The sequence below is a fragment of the Marmota flaviventris genome, chromosome 10, assembly GCF_047511675.1.
Source record: "Marmota flaviventris isolate mMarFla1 chromosome 10, mMarFla1.hap1, whole genome shotgun sequence".
NCBI classification, from domain to species: domain Eukaryota; kingdom Metazoa; phylum Chordata; class Mammalia; order Rodentia; family Sciuridae; genus Marmota; species Marmota flaviventris.
The window spans coordinates 8,777,711-8,802,123 of record NC_092507.1 but is presented as its reverse complement, the minus strand read 5'-3'; the positions used below and the strand labels follow the sequence as shown (position 1 = coordinate 8,802,123).

The 24,413-nt window shown below is 45.0% G+C and overlaps 1 protein-coding gene across 1 annotated transcript; it reads right to left on the bottom strand.

Annotated features, from left to right (window-relative positions):
* Positions 1–14,466: 14,466 nt before the first annotated feature.
* LOC139707337 (PRAME family member 12-like) lies at positions 14,467–17,103 on the bottom strand. The gene is made up of 5 exons (XM_071618544.1): positions 16,817–17,103; positions 16,315–16,439; positions 15,859–16,036; positions 14,640–15,025; positions 14,467–14,474 (listed from the first exon to the last, which is right to left on the bottom strand). The coding sequence occupies exons 1-5, from the start codon at positions 17,101–17,103 to the stop codon at positions 14,467–14,469; spliced, it is 984 nt and encodes a 327-aa protein (XP_071474645.1).
* Between the last annotated feature and the right edge of the window lie 7,310 nt (positions 17,104–24,413).

The following is a 24,413-nucleotide window of genomic DNA, read 5'->3' as shown; positions in this document are numbered from 1 at the left end:
GCCAGGCCGCCATTTGGGAGGAGTGTGGAGAAAGATCAAAGTGCTGTCACCTTCTGCAGCCGCAGCATGTTGCCGAGGTCGCTCTCCTTCAAGCAGACTGGCTCTCTCTCCCTCTTGGGGTGAAAATCTGCTACTTGCCAGGCAGGAGCAGCATCTGGAGCAGGGGTTCAACCGCTGTGGTGACTAGTTCTGGCTGTGGAAGGGGCAGGCAGGGGGCTCTCTGCTGTCCCCATATGCCCCCTACTCCCCAATACTAGACTGGCTCCTCCTCCAGGTCTCAGTTGGCATCACCTCAGAGGCCCTCCCTGAACACCCCATCGTCCACACCATGGTTGTTCCATAGAAGGAATGGATCACAGTTGGCCACATTGCACATTCTTGCTTCTTATAGATGGCCAGCCCCAGAGACAGGGACTCACCTGCCATCTCAATCCATGTAACCCTTCCTGACCCCCTGCCTAGCTGCACAGGTGCTTAATACATAGTGTTATGACTGAGCTACATCCCAGTCCTTATTTTTTAATTTGACACAGGGTCTCAAGTTACTAAGACTGACCTCCAACCTGTGATCCTCCCGCCTCAGCCTCCTGAGTTGCTGGGACTACAGCTATGTACCACAGTGCCCTCTGGTCTTCTCTGTATGTGGCCTGTTGCTCATCAGGGCCTCCCCCTGTTGGGTGCACTTCTCAGCCTGGTGGTCTCAGGAGGGCTGAGCTACATGACAGTGGATTCCAAGGGGCAGGAAGCACAGCCTGCCAGATGTGTTAGGCTCCTCTCCAGGGCCCAGTTCAGCAGCACTCCGGCATATTCATATTTTATTCCTCAGAGCAGGGCTGGGGATGTAGCTCATTGGCAAATGCCCCAGTCTCAATCCCTTATACCAAGCTCAATCCCTTATAAATAAATAATAATGATGACAATAAGGAGCGCTTTGTGTGGTTGCACATGCCTGTAATCCCAGTGACTGTGGAGGCTGAGATAGGAGGATCTCAAGTTCAAGGCCAGCCCCAGCAATTAGCAAGGTGTTAAGCAATAGGGAGACCCTATCTCATTAAAAAATTAAAAGGCCTGGAGATGTGGCTCAGTGGTAGAGAACCCCTGGGTTCAATACCCATTACAAAAAAAGAAAAAAGAAAAGTCAATGTCCTGTGGATGCCAGAGAACCACTGTGAAGCTTCCTGCCCGTCCCATCCAGAGCCCTTGGACTGGCTGTGTCTCACTGGGCACATGACTTCCCTTGTGAGCACCAGTGTCCACAAGGGAAAAGCAGCTAGTAGGTCCAGTCTGGCGTGGAGATTTGAAAACTATGGAAAGTACTTGGCCTGTGCTAGGAGCTCACCGGGTCACCGGGTCATCATCAGCCTGACTCTCTTCATCCTCCATCCTCTCAAGGTTGGAAAGACCCCAGGGCACATCTGTAGTCACTTTCCTTGAAGAAGCCCAGGGTTCAAAGCCATCTGGGTGACATAAGTGCAGAATCCAGGACCCTACCCCCACTCCATGTGGACTTTTAACACTGTGCCCAGGGACCCTGCTGCCTTGCAACCTAAGGCTGCGGGTGCTCTTGCAGGAACCTGAACTCATGGCTGATCACTAGTGACTACCCCCTCACCTGGGGAAACTCAGCCCACTCACTTCCAATTGTTAGAAATAACTAGAATCAGTCTGCACCACCTTGTGGGCAGGGAGGGGGAGGGGCTGGAGATGGAGCCCAGGATTCATGCAGGCTAGGCAGGTGCAGCAGGCCTGAGCTCCACCTGCATCCCAAGGCCATCATTTGTTACTTTTTGTTCTATTCTAATTTGTCTTCTGTGTCAATGTGGTTTTTTTCTTTTTCTTTTTTTCTTTTGAGGTGCTGGGGCATGCATGTCTCTGCTGGACTGTGTGTGTGTGTGTGTGTGTGTGTGTGTGTGTGTGTGTAGTACCTGGGATTACTACTGAGACACACCCCCAACACCTTTTATATTTTTATTTGAGACAGGTTCTGACATCACCCAAGCTCGCTTGGAACCTACAATCCTCCTGCCTCAGCCTCCCAAGTTACTGGGATTGTAAATGTGCACCTCAGTACTTGGCCATAGAGCATTGAAAACCCTCAAGAGATTACATTGCACTGAGGAGCAAGTGCCATAACTAAATGGAGAATAATAGCCTCAGACTGCAAATTCCTCTGGATGAATGTTATACTGACACAGAGACCCTCAAATAACTCTCAGACCACACATTGCCATTCCAATTAAGCCTTTATTGCTGGCCAGCAGCAGACACTCTGCTCTCTAAAAGCGAGATGGTCAGAGTGGTGTACTCCCTTCAGTGATGCCTCATAATTAAGCCAAAAAATCACAAAAGGGAGATTTGGGGGTCTAGCCAATGTAAACAAGCACATTGAATATGTAAAAAAGAGTAGTGTACTACAATTTTATTCATGTTTTTATATTAACCAAGTTTTAGACTCTATAATGTGGAACAATACTCTAAAATAACAGTTGCTGTTTCACCAGAGATGTCCAAATCTTCATTTGTCCAGTTAGTTGCCCTAGAGAATAAAACTTAACAGACACATGTAATTAATATTTTAAGAAGTGTTTGTCATTTTAATATATAAATCAAACTTTGGTTTATATCAGTAAGTTTTGGTTTATATAGACACGGCAATACTTGTAGATGGACAGTACACCGTTGCCACTACACAAAACGGACAAACAAAAGCCTTGTAGGTTATTTGTTAAAAACCTATTAGACTGAGAATTAACCCTTGTAAATTGGCCTTAGAACAAAACAGAATGTAATCAGAAAAACATATTAACCCAGGCATATCAGATCAAAATTATGAATTTAACAAATATAGACTTTCAAAAACCTTCCTGGCCTCCTTCCTGGGGTGGTGTTGGTGATTAAAGGTGAAAAGAATTCAGGGAACATAGACAAATGGCAGGGCCTTATTCCTCCCCAAAGGAACTTCCCAAAGAGGAACTCCATTGGTCTCCTCAGGAGAGTCACTCAGGTTGGGGTCCCATTGTATGTTAAATATGAGAGTCCAGTCCCCATAATCCACTGAGGTGGGAAATGTGAGTTCTTTGGAATGTTGGGGAGCAACAGATATATGTCAAAGGCAAGTGTCTCTGATATGGTTTAATTATAAGGTGTCCTCCAAAAGCCTCTGTGTTAATGCAGGAGGTGAAATGATCAGATCATGAGAGATCTAATCCAATCAGTGGATTAATCCATCAAATGGATGTATTTCTCTCTCTGTGTGTGTGTGTGTGTGTCTGTGTGCTAATTATCAGAATATATATATATATATATATATATATATATATATATATATATATATATATAATTATCATGTTTTCAATCCTAGATAACCATTGACAAAATGCAGTTTCAGAAGCCCTCTCTGGCTGCTAAGGTCCTCTGAAAATGATTGCTTTTAGCTGGGTTTCCATAACCCAGGGATATGCCATCCCAAACAGAACACAATTCAACTTTCCTCCTCAAGGGTCGTCCTACAGTCTTTCAGTCTGATACCTTGTCAGGACTCTCAAGATAACCTTATGACCCAAGCCACTGGAGTGAAAGAAGGTGTGGGGGGATGACCAGAGTGTCTGGCTGGGAGGTTCCCACAGAAGGCACATAGGAGACCACTCATCACCTGGAACTAGGGGAGAGTAGGGAGCTGGGGCTAGAGAGGTGGCCCCAGGCAGGGCTTGCTAAGTGGCAGTTGGCAGGCTTGGGCAGGTTTGGAACATGGCCTGAGCTCTGTTTCCGTTTCCAGAAGGCTGTTGAGAGGACCATGCTCCCTAGAGGGAATTCACAAGAAACAGAGACACCATCAGAGGAATCATTGCCACCAAGGTGAGAAAGACTGGCTTGCACTTGAGTGACTTTGGGCAGCTTGGCAGACCCTGGAGGTGGCCCTGAGCAACTTGACCTGAGGTTGCCCTTTTGCACCACACAGAGGAGTAAAGCTTCTCCTGGGCAGGGAAGAAACCTGCAGCGGCAAGGGTAGTAAGACTGGCCTTGGGGGAGTTGGGGAGTTGAGGCCCTGAGTTCCCAGGGGCCACAGGCAGCCAGGCTCTGCCTGCACCAGGGGTCACAGGAGCTCTAGTCCAGGAAGAAACAACACCCAGCAGGACAGCTAGATTCACCAACAGCTGGGGTCCAGTTTTCTAGTTTCATCTCCCCAGGGCCCGCCCAGATGCCTCTACTGAACCAGCAGCCCCTACACACGGTCCAGTAACAAAAACAAACAAACAGAAAATCACTTTTGAGGTTGGGGGAGATTGGTTTTGAATTATTTTTCATGCCTGCTCTCTTCACAGTCAGCACCAATCACAGAAAAGTGTAATCTGAAGCAAGAGCCACCTGGAAATCAGTGTCAAATGAGCCAGTAGGGGGCAGGCTTGTCCCAGTGTGTCCCCTTTCCTATCAAGTAACTCTGTACTCCTGGGTTCTAGAGCCAGATGTCATTGTGCCCAATAGAGGGAATGGGCAGCTTATGGGTGGACTCTGCCTTAGGTCAGGGTTGTCCATTTGACCTTAGCTGTTTTTGTTTTCTTTCTCTCTTCCTCCTCCTCCTTCTCCTCCTCCTCCTCCTCCTCCTCCTCCTCCTCCTCCACCACCTCCTTATTTTTCTTCTACCCCTCTTTCTCCTCTCCATTCTTCATCTTCTTCTTTTTTGGTACCGGTGTTTGAACTCAGGGTACTTAACCACTAAGACACATCCCCACCTCTTTTCAATTTATTGAGGCAGTATCTCTCTAAGTTGCTTATGGCCTTGTTAAGTTGCTGAGGCTGGCTTTGAACTTGTGATCCTTCTGCCTCAGCCTCCTAAACCACTGGGATTACAATCATGGGCCAACACATCTGGTTCCCAGCCCTGTCTTATGCTGAGACAGGATCTCACTTTGTTCTCCATACTAGTCTCAAACTCATGATCATCCTGCTGCAGCCTCTTGAATACCTGGATTACAGACATGGACCACCACACTCAGTTTAAATGTAAGCAATACTAAAAGCCACATAGAGTATTTGAGAACATTTGCAAGTAAGAGATAGAAAATGCTAACTCTGAGATGAGGCTTGATTTTCATGCGTATCTTGTACATGTGACCGCGTGCCACTTTGGAGTAGAGTCCCGGGAAAAAAATAGATCAGAATAGAGTCCAGCCTATGAAAAATATTGTGTGGTTCCAGGTTTGGTGATCTGCACCTGTAATCCCAGCTCCCCGGGGGGCTGAGGCAGGTGGATTACAAGTTCAAGGCAAGCCTTGGCAATTTAACAAGACACTGTCTGAAAAATACAAAATGAAAAAGCCTGGGTTGTAGCTGTAACAGAGCATCCCTGGGCTTCAATACCCAGTAAAACACACTCACACATATTTGTAAAGGGGAAATAAAGAAATTTAGCACAGTTTGGTGGCACATGTCTACAATTCTAATGACTTGGGGCTGAGGCAGGAGGATCAAATTGCTTCAGCAAGGATTAAATTGCTTTAGCAATTTAATGAGAACCTAAGCCACTTAGTGAGACCCTGTCTCAAACTGAAAATGTATAAATGAAAAGGAGATGTAGCTCTGTGGTGTAGTGCACCTGGATTCAATCCCCAGAACCAAAACAAAAACAAAAAATACAGCAGGAAAAGGAAAAGAAAAACAGAAGGAAAGAAGTTTCATATGATCTAAACCAAAGCAGAAATCAAAACTATTGGGACGAAGGGAAAATGCATGTAGAGACACTAAGTCCAGACCTCTGTTCATTTGAAGAGAAAGAAATGTGATATTCTCTTTGCATCACAAACTATGTGCCATCATTTTGTGTTTCTTTTTTGGTACTGGGGACTGAACCCAGTGGCACTCTACCGAGCTACATCTCCACCTCGTTTTATTTTTATTTTGAGACAGGATCTTGCTAACTTGCTGAGGCTGGCCTCCCACTTGTGCTTCTCCTGCCTCAGCCTCTGGAGTTGCTGGGTTTGCAGGCATGTGCTGCCACTCCTTGGCTGTAGGTCACTAGGGAAGACTGTCTGAGTGTAGACCCTCTAAAGGTTCTGTTTTGAGCTCAGTTGCCCTACACCACTAAAGCACTTGTTGCCAAACACTCTGTTCTCATCCCTGATGCTAATGTAATAATGAGGACACAGTTTTGAGAAAAAGGAAAGGGAATGTTTACTATTATGGTAGCAAAAAGAAAAAAAAAAAAAAGAGGGTCTTCTGTCCCAAAGGCTGTCATTCTGCCTATCAAAGGAACAGGTTGTTGTTATTTTTTAAAAAAAGAAATAAATGACAGCAGGATGCATTACAATTCTTATTACATGTATACAGCACATTTTTTATATCTCTGGTTGTATATAAAGTATGTTGACGCCAATTTGTGTCTTCATACATGTATGTGTATAATGATGTCCATCCCATTCCACCATCCTTGTTAATCCCCTGCCCCTCCCTTTTCCTCCCACTCCTCTGCCCTATCTAGAATTCATCTATTTCTCCCATGGTCTCCCTCCCTATCCCACTATGATTCAGCCTCCTTAATGCTGAGAAAATATTTGGCATTTGTTGTGGGGGGGATTTTCTAACTTCAGTTAGCATTATCTTCTCCAATGCCATCCATTTACCTGCAAATGCCATGATTTTATTCTCTTTTAATGCCGAGCAAAATTACATTGTGTATATATGCCACATTTTTTTTTAATCCATTCATCCACTTAAGGGCATCTAGGTTAGCTCCACAGCTTAGCTATTGTGAATTGTGCTGCTATAAACATTGATGTGGCTGTGTTCCTGTAGGATGCTGTTTTTAAGACCTTTGGGTATAGTCTGAGGAGAGTAATAGCTTTGTCAAATGGTAATTCCATTCCCAGATTTCCAAGGAATCTCCATATTGCTTTCCATATTGGCTGCACCAATTTGCAGTCCCACCAGCAATATATGAGTGTACCATTTTCCCCACATCCTCACCAACACTTATTGTTGTTTGTCTTCATAATAGCTGCCATTCTGACTGGAGTGAGATGATATCTTAGAGTACTTTTGATTTGCATTTCACTGATTGCTAGAGGTGATGAACATCTTTTCATATATTGATGATTGATTGTATATCCTCTTCTGAGAAGTGTCTGTTCAGGTCCTTGGCCCATTTGTTGATTGGATTATGTGGTTTTCTTTTGGTGGTCAGCTTTTTGACTTCTTTATATACCCTAGAGATTACTGCTGAACAGGTTGTTTTTAAAGAGGTGATTCTGAGAAAATTAGATTAGAGAGCAGAAACCAGGAAGGAGAACATCAGGGACAAGAAGATCAGGGAGGAGGAAGTTAGGGAGAAGATTTGGGGGAAAGAAAAAAATATGTAAGATTCAAAGCCACAAGGGATTTAGTGAAAGCATCAAGCAAACCCCTGTTACACACTGAACCACATCCCCAACTCCCCCTTTTTTGGAGGAACTGGGGATTGAACCCAGGGGTACTTTAACACTGAGCCACATCCCTAGTACATTTTATTTTTTATTTTGAGAGGGGTTATCAATAAATTGCCCAGGATGTCCCTGAACTTGCAATCCTCTTGCCTCAGCTCCTGAGTTGGTGAAATTAGAGGTTGTGCCACTGAGTCCACTACAATGCCCATTTTTTAAAACTCCAAACCCCAAAATTTTATTCAGCAAAAGAACAAGGTACCCAAGTCACTTTTTATTTTTTTCTTCTCCCCCCCCCCCTTTGGTACCAGGAGTAGAACCCGAGGACACTAAACCACTGAGCCACAGTTCTAGCATTTTTTTAAATTCAGTAAATACAAGTTATAGGAAATGAAGAGTCTAATTATATAACATGTTGGGCAATTATGCCTTTCCTATTAGTTCAGTTCCCTGATTTCTGAAGCTTATTGTTTTGAGGTAAGATGAAACATTGGAATGTTCCATTGAAAACTTAATAGAGACACAATTCCCTGCATTACTGAACCCTAGGCACTGAATGAAATTTACCAGTTGCATTTTGCTAGTCTTATTTGTCTCTCAGAAATGCCCTTAGTGGCCCCAGGGGTGTAGGTCTCTTTGTGCTGACACTAAGCAGATGTCAGAACTGCGGTGCTTCTAAGTCTCAAGGCTGCTCTTCCTGGTTCTTTGTCATCTTCTGTAACTGATGTCTCTGTTTGCTTCTGCCTCCGCTCACACTTCTGCTACTGCATCTCTCGTCTGGGCTCTGAGGCTGTAGGGTCTGCATCTTTGGACTCAATCAACCTTGGATTGAACATGGTTGAAAATAAGTGCATCTGGGCTGAAAGTGTAGAGTCTTTTTTCTTTTCATTATTCTCTAAACAGCACAGTGTAAACCGCTATGTAATGTTCCCATTGTATTAAATGTTATACGGAACCTCGAGATGGTTTAAAGCACACAGGAGGATGTGCATAGGTTATATGCAAACACTGCATCATTTATACCTGACCTTGAACATGTGCAGAGTTTGGTATACCAAGGCGGGGTCCTGGAATCAATTCACTGTGGATACTGAGTGAAGGCTGTACTTGGCCTTGAGCTAGGGAGTATAATTTTCACATGTGTGTTTACAATCTAGGTCACTTGAACCCTACATATTTTCACACATCAACAATCATTGGTTTGTGGTGGGTACCAGGGATTGAACTCAGGGGCACTTGACCACTGAGCCATATCCTCAGCACTATGGTGTATATATTTTAGAGACAGGGTCTCCCTGACTAGCTTAGTGCTTTGCCATTGCTGAGGCTGGGTTTGAACCTGTGATCCTCCTATCTCAGCCTCCTGAGCCACAGGGATTACAGGCATGTGCCACTGTGACTGGCAACCATGGTTCTTAGTATCAAAAACTAACCCAGGTACATTTAAGCAGAGAGAGTGTACAGTAAGCATATTGTAAAGCCCACAAGATTATTGGCAAAGTTAGGACAATGCTGTGGAAGTGGGCAGGGACCAAGGGAAGCTGGCTAGTGTTGGGATGGGCAAAGGTGTGACATCTGCAGTTGAGGGGAAAAATAAATCATATTCACACACTAATGCTTTTTTCAATGCTTTATTTACTCAAATCACTCAATACAACTTCACTGTATAGTTCTTAATCAAGAAAATGATAATCCTTAATGCTGGGCACTGCAATACACATAATCAATTCAAAACTAAAAATCCTAAGTTAACTCTGAGCACAGCAAACACTTAATCATGCCAGACTCATTACAGACATTCCCTCTGCATGCTCAGCTCAAGTGCCAGGTTTAGAGTCTCAAGTCTTAGGGTTAAAGTCCAGCAGATGCTCACTCACTCAGACCGCAGTTAGCAGGTCAGGAACTGATGGAGGCTTCTCCTGGGCTGGATGTGACAGCTGGTTGAGGAGACAGTCTTAAGAGGAAGTCACCATTCTCACAGGATCGAGATGTGGCTGTAGAGTCTGAGAGCGGTGAGTACGATGCAGAGGATCAGGCAGATGATGAGAAGAGGTGGGACGTCAGCGCTGGATCTCATTGGGCTCTTCAGCATGTGGCCATGAGTGCAGCTGGCTGAATGTCTGTTCGCTTGCTCCATCATTTTTACTAAATGTCGGGGCTCTGCTCACCTTTTCAGTCCCTATCAGCTATTACCATGTTTCTTAGTGAAGTCTTACATTCTGAGGTCACCACCTCTGGTTTGACAATTTCTGCCCTGACCTGTCCCCTCTGACTCCCATCAGGGTGAAGGCAAATGACTGTGACTTCATTCTGAGTTTTCACTGGTTGTGGAAAGAGACTTGTCTTTATCAGCTGTGCCTGATTCATACTAGAGGGCTCTGGAGGCTGTGCCTGGTGGACATCCAGGTTCATTTTCAACTGGATTTACTTAGGCTGAGGCCATTCTTAGGTTAAGGCCATCCTTACAGCCAGCCTGGACCACAGCTTGGACCCCCCACAGACACCCTGATTAGGAACTGCTGCCAGGTGACATACCACATTTTGGGCACAGGCCACACCTTAGGCATTAACCCCAAACCACATCCAGAGGAAGAAAAGTACATTTGACTTTTTCATTCCTATCAACTGACGGTGGACCCTGCCTCACTTGGAGACTCCCATATCGGGTGGGGAATACCTTGACACAGGAAGGGCTTTCATTCAGAGGCCAACTAAACTACACCTCAGCTACAAACAAGAACTAACACGTGTCACCTATCTATATATGCATGTATGCACCATCTCTAACCTATTCAATTACCCCTGAAGAGTCCTGCTGGCCTCCCTCACCAGAGTTCTTGAGAGTTCAGAGAAGGGGAACGTGATGGAGATGTAGAGACTGCTCTGTGGCTCTGGGGTTGGGTGTTACCGGTAGGGCTGGGACAGCCCACCCATTGGTTTATTTGGTGAATCATATTCTATGGAAAAGCCTTTGTGTATCCCCCATAGAAAAATAAAAACACACAATCACTCTCTCCTTGCAGTGCAGAAGCAGCACTCTTAAGATCTCAGAGCTGGCCCGCACTTGCATTTCAAAATTATTTCTGTGCTGTGTGATTTCTTGCTGTATCTCACAGCCAGCTCTCTGCAGGAAGGGAACACAGCATATCTTGCCAGTGCAGGCCATAGGTGAGAGTACAGGCTCTTGAAGGTGTTGGATCTAATGGGAAGTCAGCCCTTTTTATATTTTATTTTGAGACAAGGTCTCATAAAGTTGTCTAGGGCCTTGCTAAGTTGCTGAGGATAGCTTTCAATTTGCAATCCTCCTGCCTCAGTTTCCTGAGGGATTCCATGCATACAGCAGTGTGCCAGGCTTACATAACAGGGATATTTAAACTTTCAAATAACTAATAGGAAAGTTAAAAAGAAAATGGTGAGTGTTAAGCATGGCCACAGTAAGAGGTTAAGGAATGCATGAAACCAGGAGAAGGAAACCAAGGCAACCAGAGCACAAGTTACAAGGAAGAAGACGGAATCCAGAGTACTGGTATCAGAGCAGAGGGAGGTTCTGTTCAGCTTAAAACGCTCTTTGGTAACTATAAAAATTTTCCAAATCCCAGAGCAAGCCCAAAGGAAAAACCAAAAGTGACAGCATGTTCACAAAGGACAAAGAAGGAAATGCAAACTTATCCCAGAAGAAAACACCAACCCACAGAAACAGACTAGAGAGTAGGGAGGAAAAGAGAGAAAAAGAACTAAAGAGAAATCAGAAAAAGAAACTAAAAACAAATAAGACCCGTCAGAAATAATGCTGTATCTTTCAATAAAAACCCTTGAATTTAAAGGGAATAAACTCCCCAATTACAAGACGTAAAGTGACTGAGTAGATTTTCATTTCAATGGACTCAGTCACCTGCTGTCTACAAGAAAGTCACTTCACCTCAGGACACACACAGAGTGACAGTGAAGGGATGGAAAAGATATTCCACACGAAGGAACCAACCTAGAGCAGGAATGGCTAGACTCCTGTCAGATAAAATAGACTAGAGATTAAAACACAATAAAAAGAGACAAGGGGATCACACGATGATCAAGGGTCAATTCAGCAACATGAGACAGCAATTGCACACATACATGTACCCGACACCCAAGCACCCCCATGTGCAAAACAGATATTACTAGAATGTAAAAGAAGAAGTTGACCAAAACACAGTAATAACAGTGGGGCTTCAACACCCCTTTTCAGCACTGGACAGATCATCTCTGCACACAGTAGACATTTACAGACCACCCACCAAATACTGCAGAGCAAACATCCTTCTCAACAGTACACGACACATTCTCCATTTATTCTCAAAATAAATCTCCATAAATTTAATAAGAATGGAATCCATAGCAGGGGGAACACCTGGACAGTTACAAATCATGGGAATTCTTCAACGTGTTCCCAACAACCAATGGGTCATTGAAGAAATCAAAATATTGTCATGTATGTAAGAAATAAAAAAATAACTAAAAATTAAAAAAGAAAGTGTAAAATGCCTGCAGACCAATGAACAGAGCCACACAAGATATTCAAACCTGTGGACACAACAAAAGCAATTCTAAGTGGGATGTTCGCAGCAAGAAATACCAACATTAGGAAAATAGATCTCAAATAAATGGCCCAATATTGCATCTAAGGGACTGGAAAAAATAAGGATGGGTCATGCCCCAGTTAGTAAAATTGGGAGAAGGAAGAAAATCATAAAGCTTCTTGAGTAGCTGGGATCCCAGGCATGTGCCACTGCAACCAGCTTTTCATACTTGTTTGTGAGACCAGACAGTGAACCCAAGGGTGCCACACCAGTGAGCCCCATCCCCAGGTTAGATTTGAAACAGGAGCTCACAAACTTGCTTACAACCTCACTAAATTGCTGAGGCTGGCTTTGAACTCACCATCCTCCTGCCTCAGCCTCTTGGGCTGCTGGGACTACAGCTGAGCACCACCAAGCCGGCTTTTGCAGTTGTTTTTGGAAATGAATCTTTGAGGACATCAATTTTACAAACCTGTGCATACCAATTAAAGAATGCATTCCATTGTTTTCATGTGGGCTCTGGTTCTTTCTTTTCAAATATTTCTAACAGATAGACACCTCTATTCCAATTAAACCTTCCCATGTGGTCACATCATTTTTGGATTTATTTATTTGCTTACATATTTCTGTGATGCTTTGGAAGAAACCCAGGCCCTTCCACATGCTAGCAAGTGCTCTACCACTGACCGATGACCCCAGATCCCTGAGTTAGCTTTCATGAAGTTCACTCATTTCTCCAGAAAAGCATGGGTTCTGGTTTCCTAGATTGTGGAGGTGAAATTGGCCAGTGTCCAGAAGGGGCTGTAGAGTCTTTGGATGCAAAGGACTCTGCATCTTTCAGTAGCCAAGGAGTGAAACCCAGTCCCCACTGCCTGACATGGCCACCCTTAAAAACCTGGTCCTGTTTACCATGACATCCTACAGTTGTGTGCTCTCTCACAGCACTAATGAACCTAGAGTCAAAAGATGAGGATCTCAAAGAGCAGTCTGGGTGCTTTAACCCCAGGGCTCTGGGAAAACAAAGAGCCTTCACAACCCTTCCAGTGTTCAAGGGGTCTGGAGGCACCAGAATACCTTCAAGTCCCTTTTTAGTCATGATAACTCTTAAAAGAACAAATGATGACACATATCATTATGCAGAGCTTTGGCTTTATTGGAACCTAGAATCCAGCAGAATGAATGCTGTTCAGAACCTTCCACCTGCCCCACACGTGCAACCTAGTCTTGGAGCCTGAGAAAAGGAAGTGCCATAAAGAGGAAGCCAGGCACAAAGATCAATCTGTGGGTGACAGAGAGGCCAGCTGTGCTGGCCCAGACACTGCTACCTGTTCCAAGAGTGAGCTGCAGTCTGCTTACACATCCAAGTGGTTTCCAGTTCACTATGTGTGGAGAGTTATTCAAGCCATAATTAAAACACGTCCACAGGCAGCTTTAGAACACCTGAAATGAAGACTGGGGGGACCTCGTTCTCATCCTTGAATGGGAAACTAAAGTCAAGGTCACTGAACAACCCCATCAGCCCAGTCCTCAGCAGAGGGAAGTGTTAGGGGAAGATCTGTCAGTTATGTGCAACCCCCACCACCAGAGCTTGTAATTTATTCAGTTTCATTTTGAAATATTTGCAAGTATTATCTACCTATATGATTCTACTATTTTGATGAAAGGGAATTTGGATACCTTCAAGGGGAACCACTAGTTTAACTGAGGACAGACTATGTAGGTGGATGACAGGCAAGAGACCCACAGCTCTGATCAATGTGCCACATGGACACCTCGTGCAGGCACTGGGAGTGGGACAATGGGGCCTGTGGTATGCACAGATGCCCTTGCCCAGTGCATCCAGAGACCGGGACCTGAGGTTTCTGGGTCTACATGAAGATCCATGAGGAAGGAGCAGCATTGAATGTCTGGGTGGCACTGAGGTCCCCTGAGAAGAGGTTTCCTTGCCTTGGCTCATGTTCAGTGCCTACGTAGAATGTTCCAGGCCACTTGTGTGCACCTGCATGTGTTAAGCCACAGAGTAGCCACACATCATGACCAGACTTCAGTTTGATCCCTTGACTAACTGGGGCTGAACCTCATTGTTCACCAAGTACCCAGGGCCGTCTTTCTCCATCAGCACCTGGAGAATCCCAAGGTTTCATCAGAAATCCAGGTAAATCCATCACAGAGGACGTCAGAAGACTAACCCTGAGATTCCCTTCATTTCTGACTATTTATGGACCAGCCATGAAACACAATAGCTTCTTCCTGTGCCCATCAAGCCTGAATCCCATTCCAGAAATCCAGGTCCCTGTGTATGTCTCTATGAAGACACATGTCCTGAAGGTCCTATCCTCGTGGGGCTTCCCTCCAATGGAGCCCCCTGCTGCACTTTCCTTTCCCATACACACTTCAGGCAGTGTCTGAAATGGTGGGGTCTGAGTTCCCTCTAAAGTAACCCTACATCCTGGTTATACCTCCAATTGCCTAGAAGTTTGCTTTTAAAACACACCCAACTAGGCAGCTGTTGGACAGGAACAGTGAAGAAGGCCCTGGTTGTAGAGGAACATGCTGCCACATTGAGGACATGGGACAGTACAGAACACAAGGACCTTTGGCTGCCTAAAGTCCCTCACTTTTGCTGTGAGCTCAGCACAGAGTTGGGAACATCTCCCTGGGTGGATGGCACCCTGGGCATCATAGCTCTCCAGAGGAGCAGGGTACAGCTCTATGCTCAACTGGCTCATCCTGGCAGTGTGAAGCAGCAGGTCCCTTAAGGCTGACATGAAGATGCGGTTCCCATGGAAGCTCAAAACCCTGATCTGGGAGCAGCGGCTCAGGGCAGGCAGCAGGGCCTGGAGCTGGGAGTCAGTGATCCCGCAATCTTCCAAGTCCAGGCTCTTCAGGGAGGCTACAGTGCTTTCCAGCAGAATTTTGAGGGGCTCTGGACTGAAATCGGTCAGTTCCAGGTGTCTGAGCTGTCTGGTGTTTGGACATCGAGAAAGATGATTCCAGTCAGAATCTGACAGTGGGCACTTGGTTATTGAGAGGGTCTTCAGGGGGGTCTTCAGGTGCCTAAGGAGAAACAAGGCAGTTAGTTCTGAGGAGCAATGTCAAGGTGGGAAAAGACAAATTGGCCCAAACCCAAAGTCACCCTGGTCATCTGACAATGGTCCACACTTAGGATGCTGCCTTTTGCAGAATCTGGTCATTCACATCACCCCATGTCAGGGTGAGCCTTTCACCAACACTCCTGTGACCAGATGTGTGCACATCTCTGTGTCCCCTCCTCACTTCCAAGCAGAAAATCACAGGTCTGGCCACAGGAGGTCAGGGGGAGTCATGTACGAAGGTCAAATTCAGGCAGGATGTAACAAAATCCACTGGGGTTAACTCTCTGAGAGGCTCACATCCTATATCCTCAGCAAGACTTCCAACCCTGCTCCTCACCCTCACACCAGGATCACTACCTGGAGCTCAGAACAGCCTTCTCAAGGTGGGTATTAGAGGCAGGTCCTCTGCTCCCAGCTGGGGAGCACAGCGTTTCCATGTTGACGGGTGTTAGTGTGGGGCTTCCCTCCTTCCAAGCCCTCTTCTCTACCCTGCTTTCCACCACCTTCACTGGACTGGCCTCCCACAAAGGGAACATCAATCCCATCCCTAGCTCCTGTCCCTCCCAACTGGATTCCCAGCATGGTGGCACTTCCCAGACAATGGACCCAGGTTTAGGACTCTGCTCCGACACATGTTATGCCATCTAGCTTCAGGATCCAAGAGGAACAAAAGGATGGGTTATGTACCTTCCAGTGTCTTGTTCACCATGAGAGTGTCAGTGGCTGGCACACAGTAGGTGCCCTTTCATATTTACTGATACTGGTCTGCAGAGGAAGCTCATCCCCCTTACTTACCCCAGCACCTGCTCCAGGTGGCCCTCGAGGAGGAGGACAGCATCCACACAGAACTTCCGCAGGCAGTGCATCCTGAGGAACTGCGAGGTGAGCTTGGCGAGCAGCCTCTCCTGCTCCTCTGGGGAGGTGTGGGCAGGCACGCGGACCTGGGAGACCTGCAGTGCCCTCAGTTCCTCTACTGGCCCAAGAAAGGAGCACAAGCAGCCAAGGTGGAGGGTGCCCAGGTGCAGTGCACTTCCACCTTCTGGACAGAGTCCAGCTGCAGCAGTCTCAGGACCTTCCTGGTGTGGTGGGTGGGTTTCCCAAAGATCTTCAGCCTCTTGCAACACAGGTGTACCATGTCCCTTCTCTATGTGACCCACAGGAACAAGTGGGCCTGGAATTCATCCAGGGGTCTTTGTCTGAGGCTCAAGTCTATGAAAACCTTCAAGGGTGGCTTAGCTGCCATTGCTGGACCATGTTTCAATGTTTGATTCTTCTTAATGTCCTCTGGTGAGCAGGCATTGACCATGGCTCCAGACCACATCCACCAGAAGTTCTGGGGAACATACCACAAATCCAGCACCTGAAGTTTCCACCTCCTGCAGGGACCACAGTAGAGTCTCAGCCCTGAAGCCCCTTCCTTCCCCTCTCAGCTGCTGATCCCTGCTCCACCTCTTCCTTCTGTCTCACTTTTCTCTATCCACTTCCCTCGAATCCAGCCTGGTGCCCCCACTTATACAGACTGAGGCAGGGGCAGGTACAGCCTCCTTCATGTGTCACCACAGCTGCCACAAACACCTCCACATCTGGAAGCCTTTCCCAGATGGGACTCAGCATGGCCAAGGCCTCTCCACCCCTCCTTGCTGGCAGCACAGGAAGCCTGTGGAGCACACTTCAGCACCCACTCTCCCTGCCTGTACCCATCTCTTCCTGGCATTGAGGGTGCTCCCATCCAGGCCACCTGGGGTCCCCTCACCTGGGGTGATCCTGCTGGGCAAGCAGCATGTCCAGCCCATCCAGTGCCACTCGGAGCATCTCCAGCTGTGGCTGCCTCATCAGGGCCCCCAGGGGCAGGCAGGTGAAGGGCCAGGCCTGCACCATTTTCTTCAGGACCTCAGTGTGTCCCCTGCTGAAGGCCTCCACAAAGAGTGGTGGGAAGAGCTCTATGGGCAGGTCCTCCAGATCCAGGACGGTCCTGGACTTGTCATTCAGCAGGCTGCTCCCTGCCAGCTCCAGCAGTGTGGGTGGGGACTGGATGCTCATCCTGGGGAGTCTGAAAGAAGAAGGATCCTGGAAAATGGTCCAGGGAAAAGGCCACTATCCCATCCATTGCCACCCACTGGGAAGAGGGTACTGGGGAGTCTGTAAGCATACCTCACCCTTATGGGGGAAAGCCTTTGATTATTATTTTGTCTTTCTCAAAGTGGAATTGGACTGTCATGTGACCTTAACAGTAGGCTCCTAGATTCAACAACTACATGGCTGGGAATGGACTTGCCCTCATATGGGTGATGTTAGTTTTAATTTTAAAAAAATAATGAGCAATTATAAAGCATGTGCCCATGTTATAAAACACTTGGAAATTACAACAGAGTCTCTTGGATATCTGTTACACATGTGAGATTCTGCCACCTTAGGCGGAGTTGAAGAGAACAAACAGATCAGAACAGAGTCTGTGAACTGTTCGATGAGATAGTTTGAAGCTTTTGGTTTAATTCGTTTAAACAAATTATGAAAGTACAAAATCACATGGGCCATACAGTATACTCTTTTAGGGAGCACATATAGACAACTGAGTTTAGGACACTCCACCACTGAGCCACTTCCCTAACCCTATTTTGTATTTTAGTTGGAGACAGAGTCTTACTGATTTGTGTAGCACTTCGTGTTGCTGAGGCTGGCTTTGAACTCTAGTCCTCCTGCCTCCTCATCCTCTTGAGTTGTCAGGATTATAGGTGTGCGCCTCCACACCCGACAAAAGAGTATAATTTATAGGCACACAATATACATATTTCCATCATTAGAAAATAGAATTCCAATCAATTACAATGAAATAGGAATCCAATATCCTTGGTGAAGAAAGTGGCTGGGCCTGGAACTGGGCTTGATCCTTAGCAGCACATAAAAATTAATAATGGTGACCTGGGGATATGCCTCTGTTATTAGAGTGCTTACCTCGCATGTACAAGGCCTTTGGTTCAATCACCACATCACCAAATTAATTGATTAATTAATTAATTATATTGTCCATATAAACCTTAAAAAACAATAATTAATCAAATGAATAAAAGTTGGGCGTGCAAGCGTGCACATTTAATCCCAGGGACTCCGGAGATTGACAGAGGAGGATCAAGGGATCAAAGCCATCCTCAGCAAGAGCAGGCACTAAGCAACTCAGTGAGACTCTGTCCCTAAATAAAATACCAAACAGGGCTGGGGATGTAGCACAGTGGTTGAGTGCTCCTGAGTTCAATACCGGGTACCAAAAAAAAAAAGAGAGAGAGAGAGAAAATTGAAAGTGACATAAACCAAAATGGAAATCCTAATGTTAAGCATAAAGGCAAAACCACACTGAGAGGCAAAATCAAAGTCCTAAGTTGGTTCATGAGAAAAGACAGGAACCAAATTGTACCTGAATCTGCACAGGTGAGGAGGAAATGTGCTGGTCCTTAGGCCAGTGAGGGACTTAGGGGATCTAGCCAGGTGTGCGGGTGCTCTGAGCTTCAGCAGGCCAGGATGTGTCTCCTTGGGCTACAAGACTCTTGTGCTTCTCTTCTGGCTCTGCAGAAGCTTTTATGGACCTCTCTGGCCATGCCCCCACCTCCATCTGATTGATGAGCATTCAATCAGAAAGCAGTATGTGATCACCTTCCCCAATCTCCACCCACTTAATTCTATTGGGATTTTCTTCCTCTGAGATGAGTTCATTGAATCCAATGCTCATGCAGGAGGGCAGAGTCAGGGAGATGTGAGAGTCAGGGATGCCTCCATCCATGCAACTCCCCACCATGGACACAATTTTGTCCATATGTGACCCTCCTGTTTCTACTGTCAAACAGAAAAGTACTTAATCCCTAACTTAAGAAAATAACATTCCTAGAAAATACCTTTCTACAGGTATCTTTGGTCATATCAAAATTATTAAAAAAAAAAAACTTTCAAAAATATTTTGAAAATTCCAGAGAGAAAACAGCTTTTTGAAGACAGTAGTGTCATCCACAAAGACTACAGAATGGAAACCATGTGTCCAACATTCACACAAGTGTCAAGTTACATTGTAGCAAATCTGGGCACACTCAGGGAGGAAGAGCACACAAGGAGAGTGGAATCAGTCTTCTAGACTTCGGGCAAGATTTCTTCTCTTTGTACTGGGGATGAAACACATTGGCCCCACCACTGAGCCACATCCCCAGCCCTTTTTATTTTTTGTTTTTATTTGGAGACAGGGTCTCACTAAATTGCTTAGGTCCTCCCTAATTTGCTGAGGCTGGCCTCAAACTTGCCATCCCCCTTCCTCAAGTCTCCTGAGTTGCTGTGATTACAGGCATGGGCCACCGTGCCCCATCAGACTTGGAAAAGTCTGAAAGCCACTGAAGGTGGAAGCAGTGGGCAACTTGGGATGTTGGAGAGAAAGACAGGGTTGGACAGCAGGTGTCCTTGACTTCAGGGCAGCCACCAAGTGGAGAGCCTTCCTTCAGAATCAGGGACCTCCCCAGGGCACATCTCCCAGAAAATCTTAGCCCCAGGCACTTTCCAAGGCCTTTAGCCTGGGAGAAGAACACAAGCAAAGGAAAATTGCAAGAGTCTGAGTACAACAAAATTCTAAAATTGAGGAAGGAGAGACAGAAAGAGATGGAATGCTTGGATGAGCCATGTGAGGGGAGCACTTCCAGGGAACATGCAGAAGGAATGGTTTGATGGGTGGCAGTTAGAGAATCCGTTTTTCTTTCTTCGGTCTGTCTTTATGGTGCTGTGACTAAAAGACCCAACCACAACAACTACAGAGGAGGAAAATTTATTTGGGTGGCTTGGTTTCAGCGGCCTCAATCCAGAGACAGCACCTCCAAGGTGAGACTGAACATCATGGCAGAAGCGTGTGAAGAGGGAAGAGGCTCACATTACCAGAAAGCAGAGAGAGAGAGATGGCCACTTGCAGATACAAACTCTACACTCAGTTTCACACCCCAAAGATCAGCTTCCTCCAGCCACACCCCACCTGCCCCCATTATCCCCCAGTGAATCCCACCAGGGGTTAATTCACTGGTTAGTTTAAGGCTATAAACCAATCATTTCTCCTCCAAAAACATTGTCACATGAGCTGTTGGGAGACACAGCATCTAAACCATGATGGTCCTTTGGGGTATCTTGTTGGGAAATATCCCTGCTCACGTCACATAATCATTTAATTGGATACTTACAATTGGCTAAGGTTATATTTGGTTTCTGTTTCACATAATAACTTACCACAAATGAAACACATTTAACTTCATGTGTGTGTGCAGCTATATAGGATTAAGGCTATCCAACACCTTTCTCTGGTTTTTATGCTCTACAAATTTGAAATTTACTCTCTGATTTAATTTTCTCTGGAATTTGACTGTGTGTCACCAGCTGAAAGAGTGACTTCATGCCACAGCCCTGGCTTCTCTTATTACTCCTGATTTGGTGCACAAGGCAGGTCAAAATTACAGTCAACCTAAGTCACAACAGAGAGTGGCTCTCCAAAGAACAAGTGTAGTCAGACATAATAGGGCAGGAATGCAGGACACCTAAAGAAAGATGAATCAGAGCCCCCATCCAGAAGGCAAAGGGAGACAGAGTGTCAAAGGCAGCTTTCAATCAATTATCACTGGCTCCACAATAACGTGGGTGACCTCTGTTCATGGACAACAGGTGGCTACGGTGTCCTCCTACACTTTGGGGGGTGAGGGCTTGGGTGGATTTTGTGCACAGCTGAGGTTGGGGCTGACTGGTTTGTGATAGTTCCTGCCATCAGGCAAGACTGCCCAGGGACTTTCCCTTCCCAGCACCCTGCTTCCCCTTCATCAGGGTTTGACACAGTTCCTACCTCTTGATTTGAGCACCATTATGTTTCCCCCTTGGGATGAAGATTTTTTCTCTGGATGCATCACATAATGGTTAGGTCTTGATTCTCTCTCGGTGCCAGGATGGACTTGTCCTGGTTGGTCCAGTCTCCCATTGGAGGGAATTAATAGATGAGTAGGAATCAATGTTGAAACTCATTGAGCCACATTTGAGCAAGGTGGGTTTGGAGGGAGTGGCTCCCAGTGTCCCTCCACCAGGAAGTCACTGTTAAATTCAATTTTGCCTGTTCATTAGGCCTTGGGTTTCTCATCTGCAAGCTCCAGCCTTTACTATTCTAGGAAGAGTTAGACTTTTGCAGAAATTTTATGAGTACAGGTGTTCATTTTTTAAAAAATATTTAGGCCCTGAATTTGTTTATTTTTATTTTTTGTTTTTTGCATTGGGATTGAACCCAGGAGAGCTTTACCACTGAGCTACATCCTCAGCTTTTTTCATTTTTATTAATTAATTACTTAATTAAATTATTCATGTATTCAGTTTGGGTACCAAGGTTTGAACCCAGGGGAACTACACCACTGAGCTACATTCCCAGCCCAATTTTTTTAAATTTTTTATTATGAGACAGGTTCTCACTAAATTACTGAGACAGGCCTTGAATTTGAGATCCTTCTGCCTTAGCCTGCTAAGTAGATGGTGTTATGGGGAGTCCTTCCAGAAAGCACTCAGTCTGAGTTTCAAATCAAAAGAGACCTCTACTTACCGGACTAGGGACTGTCACCCACCATAGAGACTCAAGCTCTGTGAGAGGACAGCAGCTTCCTGGTCCATCCAAAAACAATATAAGCACAAAATCCACAACTCAGTGACTTGCTTATCTTCATGTAAGCTACCAATCATAGAAATTAAAACATTAATAAGTGGGGCCTCTGGGCTCTAGGCAGGACCAGAATTTTCCAGTCAGCAAGCCAGCACATTAGCTTTGCAATTCAGTTGAGCACGGTCCTGGGGTCAAGTAGGTACTAGACTGTCACATCGTGAATTTGGGTGTGGGTCAGTGGGGCGAGAATGTACTTCAAAGTCATGTAGACCCACAATAGCATTCAAGCCCAGGATGTAGCTCTCCACAACCACCACTGCATCCTGAGTAGGGTCCAATTTGTGGGGTACAAAGTACAGAACAGCAATTATTTTAAAGTAAGAAAACAGCATTCATTTCAGTTTCTCAGAAACAGCTCTTGTAACAGTTGTTCATAGGAGGCATCAAAATGGAGTCTCAGGCCTGCCTATGACAGTTCTTGCTTTATAATTGTCTTATCTCACTTTTCAAAATTTTATATCCATCAGCTATATTTTTTATTAATCTGACACACTTATTGATTGTATTTATCTGTTAGTACCATAGCAGATGGGATTACAAGTGTTCACCACCACACCTTTTTTAAATTACAATTTTGAAAAGGTAGAGCATTTGCCTAGCATGCATGAGGCCCTGGGTTTGATCCCTAGCAACAATAAATAAAGAAATGGATAAATAAATACATAGATAGATAGATGAGAGACCTGTGTTCAAGGAAACTTGTTAGAGGTTTTTTCTTCTTAATCAATTAATCTGATTTTAGTTATGTTCAGGGAAAAAAAATCCAAGTGATAACGCTTGATGATAAACATTTAGAATAGTCATGGTTAAAAATCTGTTGGGAATTTACTATAACCAGCTATTAACAAGGTGATTTGATTGGCATATATTTTAATATAGTGTCCAGAATTATGTCTGAAAACATATGAGATTTTTTATGAATTTTTGCCATTTTAAAGCAAATATTAATAAAATATCCAAATAAATGTAACTTGAAAAAGTTATGTCATATTTGACAGGACTTCCCATCATATCAAATTAGGCTAATTGCCTTAACGTCTCTCTTCTAGAAATACCTTAAGCAACTATGGAGTTCTCTGGAACATCCTAATGTTAGCTCAAGGTCAAATGACAATGTAGACTTTGATCATAGAGAAGTTAGTTAATAATCTCAAAAGTTTTAAAGCACTTAATGACACCTGGGGTCCTAGATCATTATAAAAGATAAGTCATTTAACCAGAGTGTTGAAAGATATTTATAGCAAATACAGAATGTTATGTCCTATGAAATAATACTTCAATATTTAACAGAGATGACTCAGTTTTCCCTTTCCCAAGTAATCAGAGAATTTGATAAAACCAATTTGAATCCTATAAACTTACTCTCCCATCCTCCAGTACTGAGCATTGAACCAGGGGCACTCTACCACTAAGCTACCTGCCCAGTTCTCTTTGTTTTATTTTGAAACAGGCTTACCAAATGGCCAAGTCTGGCCCGAATCTTGCCATCCTCCTGCCTCAGGCTCCTGAGAATCTGGAATTACAGGCATGGACCACCTCACCTGGCCTAAAAGGTGCTTCTTAAAGGGAAGCTGTTTGAGAAATGTTCAACTGGAACATTCCATGAGGAAGCCATTACTGTTTTTAATTGTCTTTGGAATCATTTGCCCACCAGTTTCAAAATGTGCTTGAGAAGGAACCATAACAGACTCCGCTGCAGTGCAGAAGAAAGGCTCTCCTGGAGTTTCTTGGAATTTGCAGGTCCCATTCTGTGTTTTATTAATCTCTTGAGAGACAATGATAAAAATCCTGTGATATTATTTGGAAATATAGGAGTTTAGAAGCAAGTTTTTGGTAATGCTATGGTTTTTGCAGAGTCCTCCTGAAAGTCTCTTATCAAACTATCAAGGTCAAGGACCTTCTCCTGCATGGTTCCCTGCCCTCCACTTTTGTGAGGTTTTTGTACAAATAGTTTCATTTTGAACCTGCAGTCTTTCACAGTAGCATCATCAGCTGAAACACTGTGGCCACTGAATATTCTAAGCCATTACATGGTCAGTGTTGGCTCCCTTGAGTTGTCTGAAGCTGATGGCAATCACTTGGCATGCATGAGGCTGCTGGACTGTGTGCGTGTGTGTGTGTGTGTGTGTGTGTGCATGCGCGTGTGTGTAGAACCAGAGATTATGTACCAGGGGTACTTTACTACTGAGCTATACCCCCAAAACGTTTTATATATTTGTTTGAGACATGGTCTGACTATGTTGCCCAGGCTGGCTTGGAATCTCCAATCCTCCTGCCTCAGCCTCCTGAGTTACTGGGATTGTAAGTGTGCACCTCGGCACCTGGCCATAGAGCATTTAAACCCTCAAGAGGTTACATTGCACCGGGGAGCAAGTGCCATAACTTAAAGGAGAATAATAGCCTCAGACTCAAAATTCCTCTGGATGAATGTTATACCAATACCGAGACCCTCAAATAACTCTCAGACCACACATTGCCATTCCAATTATGCCTTTAGTGCAGAACAGCAGCAGACACTCTACTCTCTAAAAGCAAGATGGTCAGAGTAACACACCACCTTCAGTGATGCCTCATATTTAAGCCAAAACACCACAAAAGGGAGATTTGGGGTCTAGTCAATGTAAAGAAGCACATTGAATATGTAAAGAAG

Excerpts from the sequence above, each read along its gene's own strand:
- LOC139707337 (XM_071618544.1), bottom strand. The coding sequence starts at position 17,103 with ATGAGCATCCAGTCCCCACCCACACTGCTGGAGCTGGCAGGGAGCAGC. Across the intron at positions 16,037-16,314 it reads GAATCAAACATTGAAACATG|TAGAGGAACTGAGGGCACTG; the intron begins GTCCAGCAATGG and ends TTCTTGGGCCAG. Across the intron at positions 15,026-15,858 it reads CACCTGGAGCAGGTGCTGGG|GCACCTGAAGACCCCCCTGA; the intron begins GTAAGTAAGGGG and ends GTTTCTCCTTAG.